Source organism: Microcebus murinus, chromosome 2, assembly GCF_040939455.1.
Source record: "Microcebus murinus isolate Inina chromosome 2, M.murinus_Inina_mat1.0, whole genome shotgun sequence".
Lineage (NCBI taxonomy): Eukaryota > Metazoa > Chordata > Mammalia > Primates > Cheirogaleidae > Microcebus > Microcebus murinus.
Window position 1 is genome coordinate 48,014,618 of NC_134105.1, and position 24,002 is coordinate 48,038,619.

At 39.1% G+C, this 24,002-nt stretch overlaps 1 protein-coding gene across 4 annotated transcripts in view; it reads left to right on the top strand.

Moving 5' to 3' along the window:
• Nucleotides 1-1,793: 1,793 nt before the first annotated feature.
• The window catches only part of PATJ (PATJ crumbs cell polarity complex component), a 345,818-nt gene continuing 323,609 nt past the window's right edge, over nucleotides 1,794-24,002 (top strand). For all 4 annotated transcript variants that reach the window (XM_075998871.1, XM_075998878.1, XM_075998885.1 and 1 more), the window contains exons 1-5: nucleotides 1,794-1,912; nucleotides 16,587-16,643; nucleotides 16,746-16,912; nucleotides 19,534-19,728; nucleotides 20,999-21,138. In XM_075998871.1, the coding sequence (XP_075854986.1) occupies nucleotides 16,622-16,643; nucleotides 16,746-16,912; nucleotides 19,534-19,728; nucleotides 20,999-21,138 (524 nt within the window). In that variant the 5' untranslated portion in view covers nucleotides 1,794-1,912; nucleotides 16,587-16,621. The remainder of the gene's footprint in view (nucleotides 1,913-16,586; nucleotides 16,644-16,745; nucleotides 16,913-19,533; nucleotides 19,729-20,998; nucleotides 21,139-24,002) is intronic.

Below are 24,002 nucleotides of genomic sequence, written 5' to 3' on the forward strand. Positions count from 1 at the left end.
AAGGTGGGAGAACTGCTAGAGGCTCAGGGTTGGAGACCAGCCTGGGCAACATAGCAAGTCCCTGTGTCTACAAAAATTTTAAAAATTAACTGGGTGTGGTGGCATGAGCCTATAGTGCTAGCTACTTGAAAGGCTGAGGCAAGAGCATCTCTTGAGCCTAGGAGCTCAAAGCTGTAGCAAGCTATGATTGTGCCACTGCACACCTCCAGCCTGGGCCACAGAGCAAGACCCTGTCTCTAAAAAAATAGAAAAGAAAAAAAAAAGAAGTAGTAAAAAAAGACACAATGTTTGCAAGGTGATGCTTTGACATAATTGGTCTACACTTTTCTTTTTGCTGTGCTGCTGACTTGGGAAACATTACCTTCTCCATTTTACCTAAGTAAATCCCAAATACTGTTAAGACCTATCTAAGTTTTAATAATGCTTTCAACAAGTGTAATGGGTCTCTATTTTCTGAAGGTCTGGCTTCATTCTATTTGGTAATTTAAGTTATTGTATTATATAAAGCCATTTCCCTGAATAGTTTCTTAGTTCCTAAAAAGCAGGGACCATGCTGATAATGTGTATCTGTTTACAGGCCTAAGGAGTGATATTTCCTTTAAGACAAGCAAAGAAACTATAAAGTGCTAAGTGCAGGATCCTACTATAAAGTGCTAAGTGCATGATCCTACAACAAAAGTCTTTATGTTGGAGTTGTTTTGTATATATACCTCACCTTGTGAGGACAAGGATACCATTTTACACATCTCCCCAGAGTCAATCATAGTGTTTAACAAACACTTCATTTATTCAATGAATAAGATACCCAAAGATTGATTCTCTAACCTTTAATGTGTAGACTGTATTAGACAAAGTAAAATGCCTATCATCAAAGTTCTAAATTAAAGAGAGTGGATGAATGCCATTGTGGCATATTTTTCTCCAAGTCAACCTGTGACATCAAGAATGAAAATTTTAGGGCCAGGCGCAGTGGCTCAGGCCTGTAATCCTAGCATGCTGGGAGGCCGAGGTGGGAGGATCACTTGAGCCCAGGAGATTGAGGTTGGTGTGAGCGAGGGTGAGGCCACGGCACTCTAGCCTGGGCAACAGAGCGAGGCTCTGTCTCAAAAAGAAAAAAAAAATGAAAATTTTAAAATGTATAGGGAAATCAACACTGCGGTTAAGAGTCAAAAGACTCCGTCTGGGTCTCAAACTTTGGGCCAATTAACCTACACGGTACCCGGTTTCTTCATCAGTTTCTTCCCAGAGTAAATGAGATAATGCATAAACTAGCACCAGGAATATAGAAGGCAAATACTGCTAGATTAGTTTCTTCCCTTAACTAAATGAGAAGAAAATAATGACTCCGACAGTTATACTTCCACGAATATTTTATGTTGCGCCAGTGGACATAGAAAACATAAGGAGGGTCGAGAGAACGCGAAAGGAACAGGGCAAAAGGACAAGGGCTAAGCAGATTTGAGCAATGGTTTAATCAATATCCTCCTTCAATTTCCTCGATCTTGGCTCTCACTCTCCACCCAGCTCTCTCACCACACCTGTCGAGCCGAATCTCCCACACGGTTAGTGCCGGCTGCCCCCACCACGCTGCCTTTCATGTGCCCAGCCGGCCCTGCACACCCCACCTTTCCCAGGCTCTTTAAGCATCCCTCGACCAGTCGAAATTCACCTGCACAAAGTAGTGAGGTCGACCGTCCTCCCGCCCCGGAGCCCGCCTCCCTCGGGCCTGGCTCCCCGGCCCGCCCCACCCGCGCCACCGTGGAGCCCCGCCCCGGGCGGGGAGGGTCGGGGCGAGGGGAGGGCCTGCCAGGTGAGGCGCGGTCACCCTGGGCCTCTCACTTCCGCCCAGGTGAGGGAGGGCCGACGCAGAGCCCGCCCGCCCTGGTCTCCCACTGAGCCTCCGCCGGAGCAGGTAAAGCGTGGCGTCCGGGCTGTCCCGCTGCGCGCTGGGCCCCGGGGGAGGGGGTCCCCGCGCCTCAAGGCCGCAGGGAGCAGCTTCCCCGCCGGCTGCCGGGCTGCCTTCCCTGGCCCCGCGCGCTCCGCCCGCCAGCCGGCCTGGAGGGGGTGGGGGCCGGAGGCGGAGGGCGCCGCAGGGCACTTGCCGGGGCCACCGAGGGTTTGGGCTGCCCCCGGCGTGCGCTCGCGCTGGCCTCGGAGGCGGGGCGGGGGCGCCGTCCTGCGTCTGGCCCGGGTGACCCCACCGTGGTCCCCGCCCCGCCGCGCGGGGCTCGCCGGAGGCCGCTGGCAGGGGAGCCGCCCAGCCTCGGCAGGCCTTCCCGGCCTCAGATCTCGGCCCAGTGGCGTTTGGTAGTGGCACGGATCAGATTTTGCATCCGTATCGGTGCCCACGCTTCGCCCCTGTAGCTGTGCGGAGTCTTTTCCCTCGCCGGTGACCGTGGAACGAGTGAACAGGTGGTGCCCTGCCTTGGGAGCCTGAGAAGGAGCGGGTGCCCAGACCCAGCCCAAGGGGCGACCTGGGCCCGACTGGATAGTGGCGCCTGGTTGTCACGTAGCCGAGGTTCCCAAGCCTGCGGTCAGCCCTGGGCTTTGCCAACCTAAGTAGACTGGGAGCACCACGCGGAAAGTGTGCTGGCCTCCAGCCTCTGGGAAAATGCCTGGATTCCTGCTTCCAATCCAGCTGAGGAAGGCATTTCCAGATCAATTCCCACCCTCCAAAAAGTGCCTCAGCCCTCCAACACAACTCGCAGAACAGCAGACCAAATTAATCTTCCCTTGGAGTGTTTACTGGGTACTGTGTCTCCAGGTGGCTCCTACAATTTTAGATTCTAATTTGTTGTTTCCTGGTTTGTCTCCTAGACTGAGAAGGTGCTCTTTTCAGGGCCTTATTTATTTCTCTAGGTTGTCTCTCTACGGCATTTATGGTCAGATCGTTCGTAGGTGCTTAATAAGTGTTTCTTAAGTGATGGAAGAAGACTTCTGGAGACCTAGAAGAAAAATCTCAGTTCCAACAAGGATGACAATACCACATTGTAGGCTAGCTAAGCTCCTATTAGCTGCCAATCCACGTGCACACATCTGTTTTATTTTTGTGTGTGTGTGGCTGGCAAGTGGAGTCCTGCCCACCTCTCCACCAATCACCTGGAGAAGCTGCTGTGGATGCCAGCTATTGTTTTGTCTCCCTTTCCAAACAGATACAGCTTGGTCTATAGCTGCACTGCTCCAGGACAAGGAGGCTTGCATACATCTATTTTAGAGGAAAGCTAGGGTAAAGTGAGGGTAAAAACTCAAATCTGTTCATTTTGCAGCATTAGAAAATTTTAGATGAGATAGAGACTGTGATGTTTCCAGGTCCCTAATAGTGTTTAAGATGTTAACCAGGCTGGGTGCGGTGGCACATGCCTGTAATCCCAGCACTTTGGGAGACTGAGGCAGGAGGATTACTTGAAGCCAGAAGTTCGAGACCAGTCTGGACAACAGAGCAAGACCACCATCTCTACAAAAAATTTAAAAAGTAGCCAGGTGTGGTGATGCATGCCTGTAGTCCCAGCTATGGGGAGACTGAGGCAGGAGCATCACTGAAGCCCAAGAGTTCAAAGTTAAAGTGAGCTGTATTCGTGCTACTGCACTCTAGCCTGGGTGACAGAGCGAGACTCTGTCTCAAAAAAAAAAAAAGTTAACCAAAAACATCAGAAAAATATCTCTAAATATGTGAAATTTATTTGGGAAAGAGAAATGAGGATTATAACCCAAGATGCACAGCAATGGCAAATCAAATATGCATCTGAAGAGGAGAGGGTATAGGATAGCTTTTATTGCCAAAAGAAGTTCATTTAAGCTGCTTGAAACCATTCATTGGTTTTGGATATTCAAAGCCAGAGTTAGCCTCAGTTCATTGGTGGAGATGCCATTATCGGGCAGGTGTTTTTTTGAGAGCATATTACCTGAATTGCTGCAATCCTAAAGAATTTTTTGCGGGGTTATTTTAGAATGTCCTTGAGACAATTTTTATCTCAGACATGCAAGCATGAGCCTTTCCCCTTTGTGCTCTCCCAGCTCTAGTTTGGGTCTGATAAAAAGTGATTTCATCCGGGTATCTGCAACTTTGACAAAGATATTTAGAAAGTTAATAAATATGGAAGTGGAAGGTGCTTATGGATAGAATTTATAAAATAAGTCCTGAAGAGATTTGCCCTTATTAGTTTAGATCCTATTAGGGGTGAGAGGAAAAAACACATAACAACAGTTTTTCCTCTGCTTCCACACCGTTGACACTCAACCCGGAAGACTTCTTTATTTATTTATTTATATATTTTTTGAGACAGAGTCTCACTTTGTTGCCCAGGCTAGAGTGAGTGCTGTGGTATCAGCCTAGCTCACAGCAACCTCAAACTCCTGGGCTCAGGCGATCCTCCTGCCTCAGCCTGCCGAGTAGCTGGGACTACAGGCATGTGTCACCATGCCTGGCTAATTTTTTATATATATATTTTTAGTTGATCAATTAATTTCTATTTTTAGTAGAGACGGGGTCTCGCTCAGGCTGGTTTCAAACTCCTGACCTCGAGCAATCCGCCCACCTCGGCCTCCCAGAGTGCTAGGATTACAGGCATGAGCCACCGCACCCGGCCAACCCAGAAGACTTCTGTGACCAAACGTGTAGGAATTTCTCCCAACGAATGAGCAATCAATCAGGTTTGCAGTGGAAGCTGGCTGGGTAATTTTCAACTCAAGTTCTCCAGGTAGAGAGAGCATCAGGTCCCACAGGTTGAGGACTCAGTCCCACAACACTAACTTCTGATGCCCATCACAAGCTCCAGGTTGTTGTACCTGTGCCTCTGACCAACCGACTGTAAATTGGGGATATCACACCCCCCCCCTTGGGTTTGATTAATTTCTTAGAGTGGCTCACAGAACTCAGAAACACTTAGGTGTACTGGTTTATTATAAAGGATATTACAAGGGATATATATGAAGAGATGCACTATTATCCAGAAACCTCCCCGTGTTCAGCAGTCCAGAAGCTCTTGTACCCTCTTCTCTTGGGCCCTTTATGGAGATTTCATTGGATAGACATGATTGAAGAATGGAGTGGGGAAACCCAGGATGGCCTGTCTGGATTCTTTTTGGCCTCTCTGTGCAGCATTCCTTCCTCTAGGGTATGGGCAAAACCCTTTCTGAAATGGGGGTCTTCTGACCAACAATCAGAAAAGGTAGGTCAGAGACTTTCTTGATGGCCAGCTCCAAGACAGAAAGGCAGGGAAAGAGTAGAGTCCTGCCTTGGGGAGAAAAAGGAGCAGGTGAAAGGAAGGCAAAGAAGGTCAGGGAGAGAGATTTTGTTTCCTGTCGACATTGTAACAGAAGACTTTAACAAGGGCTATGGGAGTTATGAGCCAGGAACCATGGACGAAAACCAATATATATATGTTACAATATCATAAGGGGTCATATAAAATAGGCTTGCCATTAGAAAAGTAGTCTTGTTTAAAGTTGAAAAGAAATTGTATTAGGCTCTCATCTGTGTTTAACAATACCTTAATAGGTTCAAGGCCTGTGTTAGTGTTTCTATAACTGTAAGGCTAACATATTCATTGTAGAAAAATTGGAGAGAATTTTCAAAAAAAGAAACTAAAAGCACACAGAAATCTTTCTACCCACTATTGAGAGATAATCACTAATAACATTGTGATATATTTTCTTTCAGTTGCATTTTTTTTTTTTTTTTTTTTTTTGAGACAGAGTCTCGCTTTGTTGTCCAGGCTAGAGTGAGTGCCGTGGCGTCAGCCTAGCTCACAGCAACCTCAAACTCCTGGGCTCGAGTGATCCTTCTGCCTCAGCCTCCCGAGTAGCTGGGACTACAGGCATGCGCCACTATGCCCGGCTAATTTTTTATATATATATCAGTTGGCCAATTAATTTCTTTCTATTTTTATAGTAGAGACGGGGTCTCGCTCTTGCTCAGGCTGGTTTTGAACTCCTGACCTTGAGCAATCCGCCCGCCTCGGCCTCCCAAGAGCTAGGATTACAGGCGTGAGCCACAGCGCCCGGCCTTTCAGTTGCATTTTTAAAGTGAAAAAGAAAAATTTGTATATTTTCTCACAGCAAATGTACTTTTAGCATCATGTAATTTTGAGACAGTGGCTCAGCATTTTCTGGTCCTTATAATTGCATTTTTACTTAACAGCATTTAATAATTATCCTTCACTGAATAGCCAAGCAGAATATATTTGCTTTGTTAAAGTTTAACAAAAATATGTTGCTCACCCTTGATGAGCAAATTTGTAAGTTTTTTGGGAAACAGGACTATTTTACCTTAATATTTGCATGACCATTGCTATGTTTTTTTTCTTGTGTAGATTTGGATGCCTTTTTTAAAGCCTCTATTTTAGGTTCTGGTGTAAACGTGGAGAAATTTAGTGCCTATTGATACCCTTTTAGTTAGTGGGATAGATTGATGTTGAAGATGTAGAGCCCACTTATTTTTTGTGTTTGCACAGCTATGTAGCCTGTAGAGATCGGAGACATGGAAATGGGTCCACTTACCATATAACACTTGGCAAGTCATTTGTTTCTGGTCCTCCACAATCTGGTCCTATTTGTAGATGATCTACCTGACTGACATTTGGGGAGGTTGAAAGGAAATAATGTTCAAGAATGTGTCTTATAGGTTGGTCCGAGTGCAGTGGTGTTTACAACTAATTGATCACAACCAGTTACAGATTCCTTTGTTCCTTCTCCACTCCCACTGCTCCACTTGACCAGCCTTAAAAAAAAAAAATAAATAAAAAAAAAAAAAAAAAAAAGAATGTGTCTTATAGGCCGGGGGGCGGTGGCTCACGCCTGTAATCCTAGCACTCTGGGAGGTGAGGTGGGCGGATTGCTCAAGGTCAGGAGTTCGAAACCAGCCTGAGCAAGAGTGAGACCCCATCTCTACTATAAATAGAAAGAAATTAATTGGCCAACTAATATATATAGAAAAAATTAGTCGGGCATGGTGGCACATGCCTGTAGTCCCAGCTACTCGGGAGGCTGAGGCAGGAGGATCGCTTGAGCCCAGGAGTTTGAGGTTGCTGTGAGCTAGGCTGACGCCACAACACTCACTCTAGCCTGGGCAACTAAGCAAGACTCTGTCTTCAAAAAAAAATGTCTTATAAACTGGAAGCCAGTATTCTCCTACTCTTTGTTCCTCTATCCTGATGTTTAATTCAGATAAAATTATGGAGTTATGTTCCTGTTTTGGGGAAGAACTCAAGTTTGTGAGTGTCCTCAATCTGATAGTTACTTTGATAAAAAGTATAGAGACTTTATGAGCTGATAAACAAAAGTCTTCTAAAAACTGTAGGGATCTTTCTGAAAAAGTATAGGCTGAAACTTTGCCATCAATACAGTAAGCCATTTGTACACATGAGCATTGTGCACTTGAGATGTGGTTAGTGGGGATTGAGATTTGTCATAAATGTGAAATACATACAAGATTTTGAAGAGATTTAGTTTAAGAAAAAAAAAAGGATCTAAGCTATCTTATTGGCCAGATGCAGCATCTCATGCCTGTAATCCTCGCTCTTTGAGAGGGTGAGGTGAGAGAATCACTTGAGGCTAGGAGTTCAAGACCAGCCTGGGTAACATAGTGAGACCCCATCTCTACAAAAAAGAAAATTTTAAAAATCTTATTAATTTTTATATTATTTATAGATTAAAATGCTAATTTGTATATATCGGGCAGTGAATTATATTATTAAAATTAATTTTACCTATTTTTTCTTACCTTTTGTGAAGCTGCTAGAAAATTTTAAATTACATATATGGCCCATATTATATTTCTGTTATATGCTATTGAGTTAGGATTCAGTATGAGTAGTTTACCCTTAAAGGGGTTTAGTTTACTGAACCACTTACACGCCTATATATAAACTGACTTTTTTTTTTTTCTGGAGACAAAGTCTCTTTGTGTCACCCCAGTTAGAGTGCAATGGGATCTTCATAGCTCACTGCAACCTCAAACTCCTGGGCTCAAACAATCTCTTGCCTCAGCCTCCTGAGTAGCTGGGACTACAGGCACGAGCCACTGCACCCTGCTAATTTTTCTATTTTTATTTGTTTGGCTAATTTCTTTCTATTTATAGTAGAGATGGGGTCTTGCTCTTCCTCAGGCTGGTCTCGAACTCCTGAGCTCAAGCAATCCTCCTGCCTTGGCCTCCCAAAGTGCTAGGATTACAGGCGTGAGCCATCACGCCCGCCTAAATTGACTTTTTTTTTTTGAGACAGAGTCTTGCTTTGTTGCCCAGGCTAGAGTGAGTGCCATGGCATCAGCCTAGCTCACAGCAACCTCAAACTCCTGGGCTCAAGCGATCCTCCTGCCTCAGCCTCCCGAGTAGCTGGGACTACAGGCATGTGCCACCATGCCCGACTAATTTTTTTTCTATATATATATTAGTTGGCCAATTAATTTCTTTCTATTTTTTTTTTTTTTTTTAGTAGAGATGGGATCTCGCTCTTGCTCAGGCTGGTTTCAAACTCCTGACCTTGAGCAATCCTCCTGCCTCAGTCTCCCAGAGAGCTAGGATTACAGGCGTGAGCCACCACGCCCAGCCCTAACTTGACTTTTAAAACTCTGAATTATAGTCCTCTCCATAACTCCCTCCTTTGTACTCATTGCATTGGTGAAAAATTTTATTGTTCAGTTTTCTTGGAAATAACTATTAATATTTCTGAGAAGCGTATGGTGGTTCACACCTGTAATCCTAGCACTTTGAGGCCAGGAGTTAGAGAAATTACTATGATTAATTATATAGTAAAATCTCAGCTAAAATAATTATTAGGTTTTTTGAAGCCCCAAATATCTCAAATCATTTTGAGGTTGAAAAGAGATGTTAATAATAGCTACCATTTGTTGAATGTGTACTAGGTGCTAGGCTCTACAGTTTCTTATGTAGTCTTTTCAAGTATAAATGTGAAGTAATTTTTATAAGTCTTTTTTTATGAACAAGAAAACTGAGGTTTAGGGAGTTTTAAACAATTGGTTATGAGAACACAGAGCTGGTCCCAGGGGTAGAACCCAGGACTCTATGATGTCAAAGCTCATAGGCTATCGAATCTCTCATATTTCAAGAATTGGTTATTGAATCAACTGGAAAAAAGTTGATTATTGAAGCAGATATTGCATTCTAATCCTGTTTTTGCATTAGTAACCAATAGGAGACAACTTAAATTCTCACCAGCAAGAGATTGGGAGAATAAAGTATGTATCCCTACAGTGGAATGTGTGTAGTTGTTACAGTGACTATGGAGGACCTGTGTATCATCATGAATAAATCTTAAAGACGTAAAGTTGAGCTTAAAAAAGCAAGTTGCTAAAGAATAATATATGGTACAATGTGATTTATATAAGGTTTAAAAACCTGTAAAGCATTAATATTATAAACCAAGATAGCGTGTGTTTTAAGAATTTCAAATTTAAATTCTGTCTGTATTGATTACATGCATTTGGAAAGCTGTGTTATGGTTAAAAGAAATTAGTGAAATTTTTTTGAGATGAGCATTCTCTAATGTAGGTCTTACTGTTCAAATCAAACCTGAGTCCTGCCTTTGCTTTGGCATTCTGCACACCTTGCCTGGTCTCATAGGTAGCTTTTAGGCCAGAGTCTGTAGTCTTTCAGGGACAGGTCAGTTTTATTTCACATGAGCTCCTAATTAAGGGGCCTAGCTTTGATAATAACGCTGGATAGGGTTTCTGGGTTTTTTTTTTTTTTTTTTTTTTTTGAGACAGAGTCTTCGCTTTGCTGCCCAGGCTAGAGTGAGTGCCATGGCGTCAGCCTAGCTCACAGCAACCTCAAACTCCTGGGCTCAAGCGATCCTTCTGCCTTAGCCTCCCAAGTACCTGGGACTACAGGCATGCTCACCATGCCTGGCTAATTTTTTCTATGTATATTAGTTGGCCAATTAATTTCTTTCTGTTTATAGTAGAGACGGGGTCTCGGTCTTGCTCAGGCTGGTTTTGAACTCCCGACCTCAAGCAATGCGCCCGCCTCAGTCTCCCAGAGTGCTAGGATTACAGGCGTGAACCACCACGCCCACCCTGGATAGGGTTTCTTTCTTTTTTTTTTTTCCGAACTCCTGTCTATATAGTCTCCTTTGGAATTAGTTTCTGGAGCTTCTAATGAAGGTCCAGGATAGAGTGTGGTAGGAGAGGGAGATGATTTAAATGAATGCTCAGGATCGGGTTGATGAATGTTCCCTCTGTTTAAAATCTGAAATATTCTCCTCTCACTTTGTTTAATGTCTGACCTCCCCCACCCCATAAAATTAACTCCCCTCAGTAGCATCATCTATGTTTCCTTCCTGTTTTTAGTTTTTTTAATAGCACCTCCCCCCTTTTTAAAAAAAAGGTAGGGAGTTTTCTGCATCTGTAAAATGGCGATGATAATATATTGTTAGGAAGATAGATGAGATAATGTTATACAGACTGACTTTGCATTGTACATAGTAGGCATCAAGAATTAGTTGATTTAGTGGTAGATAAATAGTTTTTGGGAAAAGAACAGAAGGAAGGAGGGAGAACATTGGTGGGTAGGATGTCCAAAAGTTAGTTTGGAATTCCAAAATTTTATGACCATAATTTCTGGAGAGAAGTTAAGGGCACACAGTCTGCAATATGGGGAAAATTGAACAGAATTTTTGGGATGGAAACTAATCATTAGTGAAGAATATGAATACCCAGGTCTTTTCAGTAGTGATTGGCTACATGATCCGAGGTTCTTAAGTGTGAAAATTGCCCAGATTTGTTTTTTTGTTGCTTATTGGAGAAAACTACTACCAACAGGAACTCAGAAGCAACAGTACCATAAAGGAGGTTAACTTTGTTCATACAAAAGTGGCCAAGTTACAGGCACAATATCGATATGCATTCATTAACTTTGAATAGTTCAATGAGAAAATTAATATTTAGGTAACTGACTTATTCTGAAAAACGGACTCAATTTTCAGTTCTGATTCAGAGTTTAACATGGTGTCTTTCACCTTTAATTTCAACATTTTTTTAATGTTCAGTGTCAGGTGGACTTAAACATAGTCTAGGCTTAGGCATATGGCCCCATAATATCAAGATCGTTATGGAATTTATGTATCTATTTCTAAAATTCCAGGGATAGACCGTTTGTCAGTGGTAAAAAATACAGTATTTTCACTTCTAAGGGGCTTAAAAAGGCCTTGGTCATTTGGTAGGAAGATAAGACTAGGACATCTGACTTGAGTCTGCATTTGCATGGCAGCAAATGTATTTATCTGGAGTCCTGGTGGAGAGTCACCATTGCTGTTTGGCTAGGAGAGTGTTTTTTATTTAATCAGTAGCTCTATAAATGCTGAGCTTTGAGGACAAAGGAATAATAATTAGACACATCCTGAGCTTTGCACTCCAAAAGAAGCAATAGAAGCTTAAAGCTGGTCATGGACTTTGATTTTTGAATAACTTCTGAAATCATGATCTTATTCACACTTAGTAGCTCATTGATTCTTAAAACTACCTGGTTCAATGAGCTCTGGGAAATTCCCATTGGGGAGTTATGTGCATTCTGATTGTGATCTGCCCAATTCACATGTGCAGTTAAAGGTTGAATACTTGTACTTTCCCAAAGAGATTGCCAGTGACTTTTTTCTCCCAAATTTTCAATATAGATGTATCATATGTCTTGTTAAATCAGTGGGGAGTTACATTCTTGTGAGCCACGGAGAGTCTGTAAATTCTGTTTCTCAGGATTTTTAATTTGCCTAAATTCTTGATCTGAGGAGGTTAATCTTTTCAATAAGTTTCCTCCAGTTAGAAATTTAAATTTTTAAAAATATTCCATTAATTGGAATTGGCTAAGACATGGGTTTTAAAAAGCCACAATATTGTAATAATTTCCTTCAATTAAATCCTATAGTGAACCAGATCTGAAAAATTCATGGCACAGACTCTCTTGATCAATAATGGAGTGGAAGCTGCTGAGCATAATAATACAACTATGAGGACAGGGTACGCTGTAGCATTTAATGTCTTGGCTTCCCAGCACAGTAGCTCACACCTGTAATCCCAGCTACTCAGGAGGCTGAGTTGGAAGGATTGCTTGAGGACAGGAGTTCCAGACCAGCCTGGGCAACACAATGAGACACTGTCTCAAAAAAAAAAAAAAAAAAATCTGGGCTCTAACTGATTGTAGGTAGCCTATCTATGACAAGTTAGACTCCGCTTTACTATGTCTGTAAACAAACTTGATATTCCCTTTTATAAACCCAGTTAGTTTCCCAACTAAATAGGTCAAATTGTTTGGCTGAAGATTTCCTATGGCTATAACATGAGTGAGACATAGATTTCATCTACTCTAAGTGTCGCTTACTGGATATCAAATTGTAAAGTTATTTGCAATTCTTCCTTCTCTTGTCATATAATCTTAGAACATTAGTCCCCTTTCCTACATATTACCTAACATCATGGAATTGTAGAAATTTTCCAGGCATGCTTGGTAGACATAGTTTAGCCTTATTAAATATGAGTCAAAGGGTTGGATGGCTATCATTTCTACCCTTAACCCTTACTGGGGTATATTCTACCATAGTTTTCAAAATGTGCAGGATGATTCATTGGGAGGGCAGGAAGATGACAGTAAAGTTTTACTTTTTAATTTTTACCTTACTCTTGTGAAGTTTCTATTTTATGTTTTAAAACATTTATGTTAGTATAGTAGTACGTGTTTATAGTTATGAAAAATAAATTGAGGTCCATGGTCTGCATATTTTTACTCATAGGAATGTGTGTTTAAAAAAGTTCAAAGACCACTAATCTATACTATTACCAGAATTACCTTTTTAAAATAGAAATCTGTCCTCAATACTTCCCTACTTAAAAGCTTTTAATTACTTCCTATTGTATATAGGATAAAGACTAGTCTGCTTAGCCTTATTTGCAAGGACACTTTCAAAGTAGTCTCCCAAAGTATTAGTGATGAAAGATCAGGATCCTCCTCCCCAATCTTTCAAGGATTGATATTTTTATGAAATAAATTATTAGAAAAATTAAATTTAAAAAACACATACAAAATATAAGGTCAAGTTTTTTATTATTAAATGTAATAGACATACTTTACCATATTGCAGGAAGGTTTCTAAATGGTTATTCCTAATTTTGGTACTTATCTCTTTGTGGGCCAAGCATCAATTCGCAGTCCACACTTGCAGTAACAATAATCTAGGCTTCTTTTTTTTCCCTTTCTGCTACTTCTGGAACCTTACATTATTAGGTCATTTATAGCTAGTTGTTATTATCACAGAAAGCCATGTCCTTATAGACCTCTATGCTGTGGTTCTTCAGTTGTTGTCTCTAGGCTAGCAGCATCAGGGTCACATGGGAACTTGTTAGAAATGCAGATTCTTGGGGCCCTCCCCAGAGCTACTGAATCAGAAACAGGGCTCTGCAATTTGTGTTTGAATAGGCCCTGCAGGTGGATATGATGCATGCTAAAGTTTGGGAACCACTGAACTAGGGTAGTCCCATTTCATTTAAGTCAGGACAATTTTTAGAGTGAACTGAAGCATTGTTAATAATGAAGATGCTTGGTAGACTGAGACTTGAGGCTATCCTGAGCAAATGAGGACTAATGGTCACTTTTACTTTTCACCCCATTATATTTTCTTTACAATGAGGGAGCTTTCTGATGTATTGTCATTCCAGTGTTCCCAAATTTTTGAGGCAGGGCCAGTCACTTTCCCTTTATGATTGCTCTTAGTACATGGTACACACTTCTGCTATTGTGTGTATATACCTTACAGTATCCCATTGTGCTGTCATTGTCTTGCTGTATATCTTTTCTGTCTTGCTTTCTCATTAGGCCACCTTAGCACTCATTTTTTGGTCACTTTTACTATTTCTAAATCTTTTTCTAGAAACCTGTGCACACACTTTTTTCTTACAAACATGTAAAAATGATGCACATATTCTGAAACCTGTTTTCCCCATTCAGTTGTGTATATTGGATAACTTCCCTGTGTTAACACAAAGGATTGGATTGTTAAAGCATGCTCCCATGAGTGTGAAATCTTATCCAGCTCCAGCCTTACTTGCGTTTCAGAGGCTACAGGCAGGAGGCAGACACAGAGGACCATTCCTTCTGGGAGGAGCCCCCAGCTAACAGGCACAGCTTCCACAGAATGTCACTGTCTTCTACATTAGGACATGTTATCAACATGCTTCAGATACTTGTCTATGGATTGGTATGAAATCATATGGCAGACTTTTAGTGCAGTTCTTAATTTGTTTACAGAAGTAAAATTCAACCTCAGGACACATTTTTTGTTTTGTTTTGTTTTAGATTAACAAAGTCTGAGTAATATATACAGAAGCATTTTTCCTAAAGGAAGCCTTTTCTGTCTTGGGAATCTCTGGTTCTGTACCCCATTAGTTACGCAAATAGGAAATGTCTGTGATTATCTCCTGTTTTCCAGCCAGCCGTGCCCCATAAATCCCTAAATTTTCAGATTATTCACAAAAATCAATTAAGACAGACCAGATATATGCTGACATTTTAAAATAAGAGACTCTATCTTATCTATTAAAATCCTTTAATGTGTTTGCAAGGAGGCCTGCTTTCATGCAGGGAATCCCTTAAGCTGTAGGAGTGAGCCACAGGCTTACTGTTAACTGTCCCCCTTATTCCCTTTTCAGTACATTCAGACCTACTTCATTATTTTAATGACTGATTGGCTTTTTTTTTTTTTTTTTTTTTTTTGAAACAAAGTCTCCCTTTGTTGCTAAGGCTGGAGTGCAGTGGAATCATCATAGCTCACTGCAACCTCAAACTCCTGGGCTCAAGTGATTCTCCTGCCTCAGCCTCCTGAGTAGCTGGGACTACAGGCATGCGCCACCATGCCCGACTAATTTTATATATATATTAGTTGGCCAATTAATTTCTTTCTATTTATAGTAGAGACGGGGTCTCGCTCTTGCTCAGGCTGGTTTCGAACTCCTGACCTCGAGCAATCCGCCCGCCTCAGCCTCCCAGAGTGCTAGGATTACAGGCGTGAGCCACCGCGCCCGGCTTCCTCTAAAATCTTTTTGATCCCTTAATTTGGATATTCTTTTTCAGCTCAGGGTCCTTTTTAAAATTTTATTTTATAAAGTATAATTTACATACAATAAAATATACTAATTTAAAGCATATAGTTTAGTGCGTTTTGGTAAATGTATATATCTGTATAAACAGTACCCCTTTTAAAACAGAACATTTCCATCACTTGGGCAAGCTCCCTTGAACCCCTTCCCAGGGTAGGAAAATATTTTTACCTTCTGCTCCTCTAAGTTCTTGGCTGGGGCCCCTGTAATAAAAGATAGATTAACAAAAGAAAAACATATAAATTTATTTAATATAAGTTTTATGTGACACAGGAGCCTTCAGTAGGAAATGAAAACCCAAAGAAACAGTTAAACCTGAGCGTTTTATACTAGGTTTGATGAAGAGTAGAGTTGTGGAAAAATGTGATATGAAAAAAGGGATGTGAACTAAGAGTAGTAACGGGGAAACTTGGAAAGGCCTGTTCATTCCGATTTCCTGTTGGTGTCTTCTGTCTTCGGAAATAAAGATGCTCCTATTTTTCGGGTATAGGGAGAGCACCTTTCACATGAGGATCTTATGATCTGCTTCAGGGGAAGTCCTTCCTGCATCGGCTGTTTCTCAGATTCCTTCAGCTAAAAATATTCAACATGCTAGGGTGCCATATTTTGGAGTAGCATGTTCTGAACCCTGTTATTAGTCAACTCCTGTTTACCCTGCCCTAAGTAAATGAATCTATAATTGTGGATTAGTTTTGTCAGTTCTTAAACTTTGTATGAATGGAATCATACAGTTAGTATCTTTTTTGGGGTCAGGTTTCTTTTTCTCAACCTACCATTTTTGAGATTTAGCCTTGTTTGTGTATCAGTAATTTTTTCTTTTCTTTTTGAATATTATATTTATGTACCATTATTTGTTTATTCATCTATTATTAGATATTTGAGTCTTTCTAGTTTGGGGCTTTTATAAATAAAAACTCTATGAGCTTTCATGTACAGGGTATTTTTTCAACATATATTTTCATTTTTCTTGGGTAAGTATGAGTGGAAATGCTGGATCATAAGTACATTTTTAACTTTATAAGAAATTGCTAAACAATTTTCCAAAGTGATTGTGCCATTTTACATTCCTACTAGCAGTGTGTGATAGTTCCAGTTGCTTCACAGCTTTGTCAACACTTAGTATTGTCTGTTTTTTAATTTTAGTCATCTTAGTGTGTAGTGGCATTGCATTGTGGTTTTAATTTGAATTTCATAGAGTGGAATCTTTGATGAAGAATGTCCATGAGGTTTCCTTTAGTTTTTCTATAGGACTATAGACATGTATATACTAATGGAAATTATCTTTTGTAATTTTTTTATTTAATAGAATTATATTTTATTTTATCTTGTTTTTTTAAAGTTGTTAAAATTGACACATAATAATTTTACGTATTTATGAAGTACGTAGTGATGTTCTGATACATATAATATATAGAGACCAGATCGGGGTAATTAGTATGTCCATCATCTCAAACATCATTTATCTGTGTTGTATTTTTATATTTTTCTCTAGGTTTCTTTGTAAGTGATCGAAGAGAATAATTCAAAATGCCAGAAAATCCTGCTGCAGGTACACTAGATATGTGGTTCTAGCATTAAATTAATGAATGATTAGAAAATGGAATATAAGATGGGATTTAACTTTTACTCTGATTTTCCTTCTTCAACCAAGATAAACTGCAGGTCCTGCAGGTTCTTGATCGCCTGAAAATGAAATTGCAGGAGAAGGGAGACACGTCACAGAATGAGAAGCTGTCTATGTTTTATGAGACACTGAGGAGTCCTCTCTTCAACCAGATACTCACACTTCAGCAGTCCATCAAGCAGCTGAAGGGGCAGGTAGTTACTCATCAGGGTTTTATGTTGATGTATTCAAACCAGCAAAGAAAGACAGGGGATAGAGAAATTATCTTTAAGGATTCTGAGTTCAGCAAAGAGATTGTATTGGTACCTGTAACCTGTAGGTAACACTGGCATGGATAGTTTAAAAACGTTGATAATAAATTTTGTATTTGGCTTTGGAGTATGGTTTTTGTACTTATTTAAGTATGTAGGCCAGGGGCAGTGGTTCATGCCTGTAATCTTAGCACTTTGGAGGATCGCTTGAGCACAGGAGTTTCAGACCAGCCTGGGCAACATAGCAAGACTTAATCTCTACAAAAGATTAGAAAATCAGCTGAGTATAGTGTTAGCATGCACCTGTAGTCCCAGCTACTTAGGAGGCTGAGGTTGGAGGATTGCCTTGAGGATGCAGCAAGCAGTGACTGTGGTGCTGCACTCCAGCCTGGTCAACAGAGTGAGACCTGTCATTCATTCATTCATTCATTCATTCATTCATAAATAAAGTAAATAAGTAAGTAAAGATCAGATACTTTGAGAATTCTCAACATTTTCTTCAAAATTATAAAATAGTGCTTAACATAAATATATTTTCTTTATGAGTGCTTATTTAGCAAGAATTGATCTTGCTAAATCTTGATCTTGCTACATTATTCATATGTCTCTTAATTATCAAATATTTATTGTCTCTCATCATGGATATTCTGGTTAGAAGTTCCTTGGAGGTAGATACTTGGTGTTTTAATATTTATCTGTGTTTCCTCTTCTGCATATACCATACTACCTGGACTCTGCAGACTCTAAATACATAGTAGTGTAGAGTTATTAATAAAAGACACATAACACCTAACAGTGATGCAAATTAATGGTTTTAACTGTCTTCTTGGGTTCTATGTTTTGGGGTCAGGGATAGCAAATTGCATTAAAATCATCACTTCTGGAAGCTGAGTTTGAATATTAGCTATACTGTAAATTAAATTTCGGCAGAATTATAAATGTATTGGAGATAATCTAGAAGAGCTGTTAGTAAATACAATTAATAAAATTTGGGGGAAAAAGTTTTTTGCTGATAAACCAAAATGCCTAAACCACTATGCCTGTTAAGTTTTTAGTGAGTGATTTGTTTGTAGCTAATTAAGGATTAAACTCTACACATACGTCTTTCTGTGAATTTTTCCTTTAGACGAGAATTTTTTTTAAATTTTGAGACAGGGTTTCCCTCTATTGTCCAGTATGGAATGCAGTGGCATGATCACAGCTTGCTGCAACCTTGAACTCCTGGGCTTAAGCAATCCTTTCAACTCAGCCTCCTGAGTAGGTAGGACTACAAGTGTGCATCAACACATCTATCTAATTAAAAAAATTTTTTTTTGTAGAGACAGGTGTCTCACTATGTTGCCCAGGCTGGTCTCAAACTCCTGGGCTCAAGCAATCTTCCTCCCTGTTTGGCCTCCAAAGTGCTGGAAGTACATGCGTTAGCCACCGTGCCTGGCTTACACCAGAATTTATACCATAATTTTAGCATTCCCCATATTGAAGGTTAACTTTCTGTATTCCCTGGTCACAGAGTTAGTCCCATATTGTAGTAGTGAATGCTGTTGGTAGTAAATGAAATTGACAAAGATCGGTGCAAACCTGTTAGTCTCACTAGACTAAGAGTAGATTTAACTAACCACTCCATAGTATTATAATAAGAATCCTTAGTATTTGTACAGTTTGTAGCTGTTATATACATAGTCATATTTTATTCATTGAACTGTAAAATCTGTGTAGCCAGGGAGTATTGATTTTTTTCTACAAGGTCCTATTAACACTTATTCTTTTTTTTTTTTCCCTTTTTTCCCCTGCCCCCGTGTTCACCCTCCGCACCCCACCCCACCCTGCCCCTACACTTCATGTTAACTTTATACCACTATGTTAGCAATTATAGGGATGTTTAAAAAATCCTGCTCCCCATAATTACAGGATTCCCCTTTCTACTAATGCTCAAGTGGTCTGTGACTCTCATGCTGCTAATCTTGGGCTTGTTGCTTAACCCCTGTGTGCCGCAGTTTTCATATTCACAAAATAGGGTAATGAGATCTCATCCGACTATTGTAAGAATTCAGTGATAAGACATGTAAGAGTTTTGGTGCATTACTTAGCTCTTAGCAAGCACTACATGAATACTGTTATTGTTATATACTACCCGTGCATCTTTTGTGGCTCCCCACAGGGAAATATACAGATTAATGCAAAGGAGTTTAGTGTCTAAATTCTATGACTGAATGTATCTGTATATATGCAGTGTAATGAGATGTTAGTATAAGTGTAGATGCTATTTGCTTGGGGTTGTAGTAAGGGATAGGAAATAAGAACAAATTTTGAGCTATTAAAATTTTTGTAATACTAAATTTTGTATTTTATAACACTAAATACTATTTTGTGTCATACTAAATTAAAAATTTTGAGCCTTGTGAATATATAGATTCATATATCTTCACCTTATTTTTTATATGTATATATTAATATTTAACATGTGAATTATACATGTAATAGGCAAAATATCATATTTAATAAATAGAAATAATTACTTTTCTATAGATTTCTGTTAATGATTCTCATGTTTTTCTCTCTAACAGCTCAGCCATGTACCCTCAGATTGTTCAACCAACTTTGAGTTTTCTAGGAAAGGTTTGTTAGTGTTCACAGATGGTTCCATTACTAATGGAAATGCCAACAGGCCCTCTAATAACTCGACTGTATCTGGGTTATCTTCTTGGACCCCAAAGTTGGGAAATGAAGACTTTAACTCAATCATTCAACAGATGGCCCAGGTAAAGTTATATCTTGTCATGGTTAATATTTAGCTTCATTTCTCCTGTTTTAGATTTAAAAAGAAAACCATATTCATTCCTTTTGCCATAAAATATGTTACTGTGTATTTTTCTTGCTTATATTTTTATATTGAGAGGGAGAATTGATACCATTATCTATATTGGAAACATAATTGGCTTAAAATTACATCCATGTATGTGATAAGGAGAGATTTTAGACACTGACTCCAATTGGACACATATATCTATTCTTGTAAAGAAAGAGATTCTTACTGGTTTTGATCACAGGAGGAAAATTAATGTCTGCCAGAAGTGACAAAACACAATTGAAACTATTTTAAATTTTATATCAAAGCAGAATTAATGGGAGTTAGAACTCATATACTTTAGAAAATCTAGAAAAACTTTGGAAGGGTATTTCAGTTGTAGCTGCAATACCTATTAAAAATTAGATAATAGAAAATTGAATTTTTGGATATGTTTTGTGTTTGTTCACCTCACCAACTAAAAATGAAAATGAAACTTGAATCTGAAAGTTAAACACGATCTCTTTGAAGTATGATAGTTAAATAATGTTCTGGACCTAATTCCTTTTTTGACTTTATAGTTCCAGCCCCTTCATTTAACTAGTAATTATTTCTCTGTGATGCTTTTGTTAATTGATTCCATTTATGACATTGTCCTATTATAAATGTAGTTGTTAACTAAAGCAATAAAAACTTGGCTGCCACAGGTAGAACCCATTTGAGGGGTGGCCTTTGCATGATCTTTTGAATTGACCGAATAAAAGGAATATTAATTCATCACAATGGAATTAAAAAAGAATCCTAAAAAGTGCAGCTAGTTCTAACTTAGGCTAAAAACTAGACTATTTTTAATATATCTAATTTATATTCCTCATTTAAACATATATTTTCCATCAAGAAAATTTAGGGAAATTCAGTGTAAAAGTAGTTTAGAATTTAATGTGGGAATAGGCATTTTTCTCAGGAGTTTTCATCCACCTTGGGATTCATCTCATTAGGTGAATGAAGTGTGAAAATACCTCTGAGTCCCTGAGGTTGCAGAATACTGCACGGCTCTCCCTTGTGCTCTACTGAAAATAATCAAGTGAGAGGATTTCCAGCAATAATTTATTACTGAAATGCTGAGTTTATATGGTTCTAGAGAGATGCCTTTAGGAGAAGCTGTTCTTGTGCTAAGCAATTTCAGTTCTGCAGAAATGGTATGTTGTACATCACTGATTTTTTTTTAAATCCCCCTTCATTAGGGCCGGCAAATTGAATACATAGATATAGAACGACCTTCAACGGGAGGCCTTGGATTCAGTGTGGTGGCCCTTAGAAGGCAGAATTTGGGAGAAGTTGATATCTTCGTGAAGGAAGTACAGCCAGGGAGTGTAGCAGACAGGTGAGGAAAATGTTCATTTTGCATTTTGTTAATTTTTTTCTGATAATTCAGAAAACATAAAGAGGGTAAGAAACTAGTAATAAAAACAGTAACAGTAGCACCTGACACTTAATTTAGCTGTTCCTTTGTGTTTGTCAGGACTTTCGTGGATGTTCTTGCATACATGTGGCGGCAGTTCAGCTATGTAGGTATCATTGCTCCATTTTATAGATGAGAAAGCTGAGATTCAGTGGGTTACCTATAGGCATGGAGCTATTAATGCTGGAATCGTGATGTGATTCCAAGACTGTCTCTCTGACTGCAAAGCCGGTGTTCTTTTCATCCCATCACTGTCTCTCTTAACTGAACATGATATTTTAGCTAATGGGCTGATCAGTAGGATTGGAATGTTGAAATTCCCATTCTGCATACTATTAGATGTTGTTTATTAAACTTAAGATTACAATAACTTTTTTTTTTTTTTTTTTTGAGACAGAGTCTCGCTTTGTTGCCCAGGCTAGAGTGAGTGCCGTGGCGTCAACCTAGCTCACAGCAACCTCAAACTCCTGGGCTCGAGTGATCCTTCTGCCTCAGCCTCCCGAGTAGCTGGGACTACAGGCATGCGCCACCATGCCCGGCTAATTTTTTATATATATCAGTTGGCCAATTAATTTCTTTCTATTTATAGTAGAGACGGGGTCTCGCTCTTACTCAGGCTGGTTTTTGAACTCCTGACCTTGAGCAATCCGCCCGCCTCGGCCTCCCAAGAGCTAGGATTACAGGCGTGAGCCACAGCGCCCGGCCTAAGATTACAATAACTTTTTTGGTAGTCATAGCATACTATTGATTTATTAAACTTGTTGTCGGGTAAGAGGCCCCTCAAGTCTATGTGATTCCCTAATATTGTACTTGCTTTTATTTTTTAAGGGGTATGTGCAAGCCTTATATTTTGTCTCTATTTGATTTCTAGTCTTTGGTTTATTATTCATTTAATAAGGATGTTATTCAAATGTGCCTGTGAGAATAATGGCAATAGTGGTAGTATATTATTATAAAAATTCTCAATAATATATTTTTGAATTCACGTTCTCCATTCATGGGGGTCTAATTCTAGTCTTCCCAACTAAAAATTCAGACATAATGGGTTTCCAGGACTTTGCACCTTTATTCTGCCATCTAATGCAACATTTCCTCAAGTATGTTCTGTGGAACCATAGCAGTGGTCAGATGTATCTGAGAAATTCCATCCTGTTCTCAGAGATTGGGTGTACATAGGTAGAGTGATCATATAATTTATGTCCAAGTTGGTACAGTTTTAGGAGTGAGAGGTGTGCTATTAATAATGAAACAGAGACAGCAGGTATAAACTAGGACTATGGACTTAGATGATACTAGGATAAAGGATACAGAATGAACCTGGACTTAAAATTGCTTAACATTAGCTTACTTGAGGCTATGAATTCTCTTGAAAGAAAAAAGCCTGCTTAACTTTGATTGGTTAACTGTTCTCTTTAGGTTTTTAACTTTTTTTAACCTTTTTTTTTTTTTTTTTTGTAGAGACAGGGGTCTTGCTCTCTTGCTCAGGTTGATCTGTAACTACTGAGCTCAAGCTCCTCCTGCTTTGGCCTCCCAGAGAGCTAGGATTACACGTCCAGTCTGTACAATTGTTTCTACATTTCAGTTTTTGCTTCTCCATTCTTTCACTAAATTATCGTAAGGAACCTTGCCAAATATGTTGTTGATATGTGTTGCCATTTAGTATGTCTGTAGATATTTTCCTGATCTACCATATGTTAAGCTAAATACATGTAATATTTGACAAAGGACATAGAAATAGAAGCAACACTTATGAGACAAGGTTATTTATGGCAGGGAATCTTTTATCAGAATGGGAAGAGTTATAGGCTCATTAGATAAAGAAGTCTTTCAGAATGGATTGAATATTGGTTTTCTCTCTAGCTGTGTTACCTTGGTCAAGTTACTTAGTCTTGCTAAAAATTTTAGTTTCTTGCTCTGTAAAATGGCAATATTATAAGATACAGATGAAATAATAATCTATTAGAGGAATGCCTAGCCTCAATATATATTTGCTATTATTCTTACTCTTCTGGCAACATACAAAGTAGCATGATATATATGATAGATATTTAATATACTGTGTATATCTTGCTACTTTTCCTTCCCTTTAATGGAGTACAGGCATTTCCCATGCTGCCTAACACACTACATAGCATGTAATAGTTGCTCAGCATCTGTTTGTTGAGTGAATAATAAATGAGTACACTATATTTCATATCTGTTATTGAGATTTTGAATATTCATAAGACAAAGTATGCACGCCTATCTGTATGTTTGAACTTTTACTTTCAGTACATATAGGAAAGAAACCCGAAATATTAATAGTATTGCAGTAGGCTAATAACCTTTAAAAAATCCTATAATGATATTTTTAGTATTGTCAAAATATAGTGAAAAGATACAGTCATATAATAAATGATATAGTTATTGTGGGCCATAGATGAGGGGAAGGGCTTGGGAGGCTTATAATATATAGGAATACTGGAAAAATTTTTTTTAAGTTTTCTAAATAAATGTAGGGAAATCTAAATAAATGTAGGGAAATAAAAGAAACAGAAAAACACCTTAGTCATATTTTTATTTAATGGATAAACTCTGAAATGTACCTATATAGTTTTTTCATGATATATGAAAGTAACTTATAAAAATGATTACCAAATTTAAGAAAAGCAAATATCTGAGTTTTTTACTGTGCTTTTAGTAACTATTTAATAGCTATTTCAGCTATTAAATAGTTTTCTGTTGTGCTCTCCATTAAGCTTTATTTTATTTTTTTGAGATAGGGTCTTTCTCTCTTGACTCTGCTA